This window comes from Athene noctua, chromosome 8, assembly GCF_965140245.1.
Source record: "Athene noctua chromosome 8, bAthNoc1.hap1.1, whole genome shotgun sequence".
Taxonomy (NCBI): Eukaryota; Metazoa; Chordata; class Aves; order Strigiformes; family Strigidae; genus Athene; species Athene noctua.
In genome coordinates this window covers 29049023-29055084 of record NC_134044.1, presented here as the reverse complement: position 1 = coordinate 29055084, position 6062 = coordinate 29049023, and the positions used below count along the sequence as shown (strand labels likewise).

Genomic DNA, 6062 nt, shown 5'->3' with positions numbered 1-6062 from the left:
CTCTCGGGGCGGAGGGGGGGCTTGTTTGTTTGTTTCCTGCCCCATCCCATTTTTATGATCGCGAAGAGGAAGAAGCCTTCAGGTCACCCGCAGAACTGCTCGGCCGGCAGCCCGCGGACGAGGGCTCCTCCGGCGAGCGGGGGGCGCCCCGGGCGTTGATGTCCCGGCGATGCCGGCTGCCCGCGGGCGGGCCGGGCGCTGAGCCCCGCCGGCGGCCGCCCGGCGCCCCGCCAGCCTAGAGCCTGCGCGCCGCCTTCCGCGGGCCCCGCGGGGCGCCCCGCGCCGCCTCCGCCCGGCGCTGCCCGGGGATGTGCGTGGCGGCCCCGCGGCCGGACCCTCAGCAGCCGGTGAGTACGGGGAGCGGGGGGCGGGCGGACGGCGCCGCGCCGGGATTTCTGCCCCGTCCCCACGCGGGGAGCCTCCCCGGCTGCGCGCCCCGGGGGAAGTCGCGTCTCGGGGGGGCCGTGGGTCCCCGCACCGGCACGGCGCGGGCTGAACCGCCCGGCGCTCGCCCCGCGGCGGCCCCGGCCCCGGCCCGGCCGCCCCTCCCCGCCCAGGGCGGCCCCGGCGCCCCCCAGTGTCGCCGGGACGTGCTGCACCTTCCGCGGGGACCGCGCCGAGAGGCGAGTCAGCCGCGGGCCGGCGGCAAGGGACCGCTCCCGGGAAGGTCACGGCTCCGCCACCGGCATGGGCCGAGCGGCGGCCGCCGTCTCCTGTCTGAGCGTTAGGAGGCAGAGGCGAGGGGAGCACGGAAGCCCTAAGAGAAACGTAAGAAAACCACAGACCCAGGCTTGGGGCTGCTTAAATGACACTTTCGCTGTGCTTGCACGTCGAGAAGCCTTTACCTGGCGTCCGGTAAGGCAGATGCGATGAGTTCTCTAAATAACTACAAGTAGAAATTAGCCAGTGGGATGCCTTGAAAGATGAGGAGCGCTCCTGCAGGAACAGAAAGATTGTCTCACTTGGAAAAACTTAGCCGACTCTGAGGAACAGATTTGCACATGAAAGGTACAGTGTTTCTTGCTGCTCTAATGAACGGTGCTTGCAGTGCGCTAAAGACCCCATCGGAGTCGGAAGATAATCATCACCGCTTAAACAGGGCTTCAAGTGTTCAGAGGACGCTGGGGACTGGTCGGTCTTTAGTCAATATAAATAACATTTTCTTTCTGCTGAATATGCCTGGAAGTGAGAAGGGTAGAAGGGTTAATTTGCTTTTCTATTATCTATGAATTTATAGCTCACAGTTAACGCAGGGCGAATTGCTCCACATAGCTTTCTTTAACATGGTTCAGTGGGATTTCAGCCCTCTGTCTCAGAAGCCGCTTGCTCATTTGACCAGAAACCTACTTTTCAAAGAAAAAGAACAGCTCATGGTTGTAATAGTCCCTATGGGTTTGGAAAGACAGAGGCTGGGCAGACCTTGCAGGATTGCAGCCTCCTCAGCAATAAGCAACTTGGTGATTCTGGCACTGCCAGCCACTTCAGGCACCTCGATGTCCAGGGAGTAGTGACACAAGGGGAGATGAGACACACTGAAATAAAACATTCTCTCATTCACTTAGAGAAACAGTGTGGTGGTGTCCGAGGGTCCACTGAGACAGGTATTGTCTAAACCCATGGAACACAAAATCTCTGTTTACTCAGGCCCATAATACTGAGCTATTTGACATCTTTATTAATAAACATACAGACTTTAGTGTCAAGTTTTTGCAGTGGAGGAGTTGGCATTCTGGGTGAGGTGGATGTCAAAGAGAGGAGGAGATTGCTGGAAACAAAGGAACAGGAATCGGGCAGAAACAGAAGGTCCAGAGGAAAAACAAAGACTGAATTCTGAAAGATTGTAACAGCTTGAAGAGACAAAGATGAATACAAGCCAGCAATACAGTTAAACCCGTTTAAAAGAAGTTTAAGTCTTAGACTTGAATGGATGCAGAAACTGTGAAGGGTTCCTTTACCGCTGTTACACCGACTTATAGAGTGTGGGGAAAAAAGAGTGTGATGAGTACAAGAGGACTCAATGCCCTGACCTGCACCGCTGGTCGACCTTGTGAGGGGTCTGGTGAATGCAGGAGTTTCCATTATTTATCCCAGCGGAACTCTCGCATTCTTCCCCACTGAATGGAAGAGGCGTGTACTCCATCTGTGGAGGTGAAGATCCCCAGGAAATGCTGTGAAGAGAAACTGTTGAGTTTTCATTGTGAAATGCTGAGAAATGCATTGCTGTAGGTATGGGAATCTGGATCTCTGTCAGCAGAGGAAAGTCTGGCCCTAAATACATGGGAGCAGATGAAGAGAGCAAAGACCTGTAGGACAGCCGTACTGCCAAAGGTGGCCAGGTGATCTCTGAAGAGCCACAGAAACACAATCTTAAAATCTACTATTGCGTACACATTCCACGAGTGAGCGGGAGTCCATTCGCACTCCCACCAGCTCTGCATGGATGTGTTGTAGCTACTCCTAAGTCATAGTGCTGTAACCTCAGAAGAGAGGACTCGGTTGCACTGCTTTAAAAATTACTGTGAAGACTCACTCTTTTCACTGTGAATTTGCCAGGCTCCCAGCAGAGCCTGATTTTTTTTCTTTTTTTTCTATTTTTAGAGACAGCTGTAAAGCTGTAGTCAAGAATTGCTTACATAATATTTTAAGAAATGACAGCGAAGCACAACAGCATATTTTGACCTTTGGCATCAGATAAGTAATTGGTAGATTAGGTTAATTTTTATTCAAGCAGAGACACTTGCTTTTTGCTTGCTTGTGAACTCCTGTACCATCACACAAGATTAAACCACGCTGGTACACTTTAAAAACAGGTTTTGGTTTACCGGCCTCCCTTTTGTACGTGGCGGCTCCTTCCCGTGAAGGAAGCCCACTCTTCTGTCCTCCCTAAATGCCGAGTAGCGCGTGGTACGTACTTGTGTGCGTGTGTACACGTGCGTCAGGAGAATTTTTAATTTAATGACTGACATTCTAGTAGTGTTACAAATAATTTGAAAACTCACCCAGAAACCATCTTTCTACTGTGCAGCTGAGGAGCCACTTTCAAGACCTCAGTGTAAGTCCTCCAGTGAATCTTCCCTTTTCCTTTTCAGACGCTGGGTTATGGGCAAGTCAGAAAGCCAGATGGATATAACTGAAATGAATACTCCAAAACCAAAGAAGAAACTGCGATGGAGTGGCCTGGAAATAGGGCTCGGTGTTGTAGTGATTCTGCTAGCTATTGTGGCCATCACAATGATAGTTCTGTATGCAACGTACGACGGTGAGTGCACTTGAACTGTCTCTGAATACAAATACTTATGTATATAAAAGTGGTTTAAGGAATTCTGAAAAATGTTTTAATAAATAGAATCCAGTTGTTTGTATATAGTAAAAAAGAAAAAAAATGTACTATATTAAAATGTTGCATTAGAAAAAACTGTGTTGCATGGTGTATATAGCTGCACTACATAAAACATTAAGAAAATAAAATAATGAGGACAGCTCAGAATTATTTGCCTGATAATAGCAAATTTTACCTCACCCAGTGTATAAAATTAGATGAGTAATAGCTGCTACATCATAACCATATTTCCTATGTATGTCACTAGACGGTATGACACAATTATCTGAAATGTAAAGCTGCATCCACACTTCTTATTGCTGGGCACCAACACAAAACTGCTTCCAACAGGGACTCTATAAATTCATTTGTTCATGCAAAGTTGTGGTAAACACAAAACATCTGCTTGTTCTGACTTAGCAACACTTCTGTTTGTAATGAATGCTTCGGTAAGCAAAAAACTACAAAGTACAACACTGCTGAAGAAAAACAAGCTACAGTGCTTCCTCCATATTCCTGTATATCTATGAAAATCCTAGTTTTTCATTTTACAGGCTGTTGCAGCAAGGAACATACACTCTTAGTGAGTGTATTTATATTAAGATTCAGCAGCCATACCAAAATATTTGAAAATAATTCCATTCACGGTAAATAGCCTGATAATTTTTGGAAAAGATAATACAGAGAAGCTAAAATTTCCATTTGGGGTCAAACTAGAATGTTTCCTTACGTTGGAAATGAAATGCTTTGTTTCATTTTAAAGTACTTAATAATTTTGTTTAAACATTTTATTATAGTCTAGTTCAATTATGGAATGGAAAAATGCCATTCTGAAATGAAAAATAAAAAAAAATGTTTTACTTCTGAAGTCTCAGAAGGAAACAATTTCATGTTCCTGAGACTTGTGTTTTGTTTAGAAGACTTCAGAGTGAATGTCTTAGAATTTCCAATTAATTCTTCCAAGATCTTTTAGTCATTGAAGGGTATTGCTAAACTCAAACTGACTTTGCAATTGCCTTCAGTCCATGTGCTATTTTTTTCTCAATTTCTTCCTTGTTATGAAAATTATATTTTGCCCACCTCTAATTGATTGACAGGACATTTTCCTCTGATGACTACAAAAATTCCACATGATGAGTGACTAGCACTGAATGACCCTAAAGGGATGAACATGATGGTAACTTCTTAGAGCCTGATCCTATAAATATTCATTTACTGAGTGTGAGGTGTCCATTCATCTTTACCCTACTGTACACTGCAATTAAATGCCATTCTAAAGTGACTGTCAATGAAAATAATATTTACAGTAGCTACTATTATATTGACATTCAGTAAAGAATTAAGAATATGATTGTATCCTCTTTTAGATGGGGTTTGCAAGACATCAGACTGTATAAAATCAGGTAAGAATGAAAACGCATACCTTTTAAATTAATTTATGTTTTTAAACAAAATTACCACCATGCAATGTTGCCATCTAACTTTAGACACATATGGCACATTGAGGCATGGGATCTGCTAACCCAAATAATTTTCTTAGTATATTTCTTCTACAAATGTAAAATCTTGTGATGTGATATTGTCAGATGTTACAAAGTCATCAGTCACCAGGTCTGGCTAGTTTAAGACTTAGAAACAGACTCCCCAAAGAATGCCTCCAACTTCAGAAAATGCTTTAAGTGATTCAGAAGATTGCTCTTCCCCACACGCACCTCCAAGTCAGAATTCAAGCAGAGGCTCTGTCTCTGGAGGTGCATAAAAAGAAATTCCTGATCATTGATAGCCATTAAAGGTGCTATTCTGCTGGTTGAGAAGATGCAATATTAATCTTCACGTCCAGAAAAATTTCCAGATTTTATAGGGTGACAAGCTAACTTTATCCTCCAGTAAAAACTGCATAAAAACCTTTTTGTTTACAACCTTGTCTGAGCTCTGCTAGAAGGCTACTAAAATGCATCAGAGAGCTGCTGAGTTCCAGACTATATATCCTCTCATAGTAAAGTGGTAGTTATCCATGCTCACCCTTTCCCCTCACTTCTGGTTCTCTTACCCTCTCTGCTTTCTTCTCCAGATCAATTAATGCTGGTTTCCCTTTTTTGCCTCATTGACTTCTAAATGTCCCCATTCTCTTTGTAACACTTGCTCCACCTCATTAATCCACACTGATCCTAGGCTCGGAAGCAGCCTCTCTCTCTCATTCCTCAAAAGAAAGGTGCACTTAGCTGGCTGTGCCAACATACATTTCAAAGGGGCTCCACGCCAGCTCTGCCCTGCTTTCCCCTTTCACACCATTTTCTGGGGTTGGACAGGCGACAGTTGCAGTGGTCTTCTCCAGGTCAGGAGGAGAGCTGCACTGCCGGTCTGTAATCACCTTGGTATACCTGTACACCCCTACAGCAGCTCTCTTTTGATTATGTGTTTTTCTGGGGAGCTTCTGAAGATGGGATCCCTGAAATCACTCTCTTGGTGTTACTTTCTGGCAGGAATTCCTCTTTTGCTTTCTCCACCCCTGTAGAATAACTTGGCCACACAGTTCACAAAGGCTGTGGCCCAGTCACAGAGGGTGGCAAGAAATCAAAAATGGAAGCTCAGGACATGGATTGTTTCCCAGCACCCACACCGGGACCTCACAGCTTACCACGCAAACATCTTGCATTTTGTTCAACCCTGGTAACCTCCCACTGAAAAGCACCATAAACATTCTAATAGCTGCGTGTTATCTTCATGTCAAGTGGAACTCGTA

General features: G+C 45.6%; 1 protein-coding gene across 3 annotated transcripts in view; it reads left to right on the top strand.

The window, feature by feature from the left end:
- The first annotated feature begins 255 nt into the window (after positions 1 to 255).
- Positions 256 to 6062, top strand: part of MME (membrane metalloendopeptidase) — a 49277-nt gene continuing 43470 nt past the window's right edge. Inside the window, exons 1-3 of one of the 3 annotated variants that reach the window (XM_074912536.1) lie at positions 256 to 347; positions 3090 to 3259; positions 4687 to 4722. In XM_074912536.1, coding sequence (XP_074768637.1) covers positions 3100 to 3259; positions 4687 to 4722 — 196 coding nt within the window. In that variant the 5' untranslated portion in view covers positions 256 to 347; positions 3090 to 3099. Of the gene's footprint in view, positions 348 to 656; positions 769 to 812; positions 1009 to 3089; positions 3260 to 4686; positions 4723 to 6062 lie in introns of those variants that run through there. The other 2 variants (XM_074912539.1, XM_074912537.1) reach the window with 2 other exon arrangements.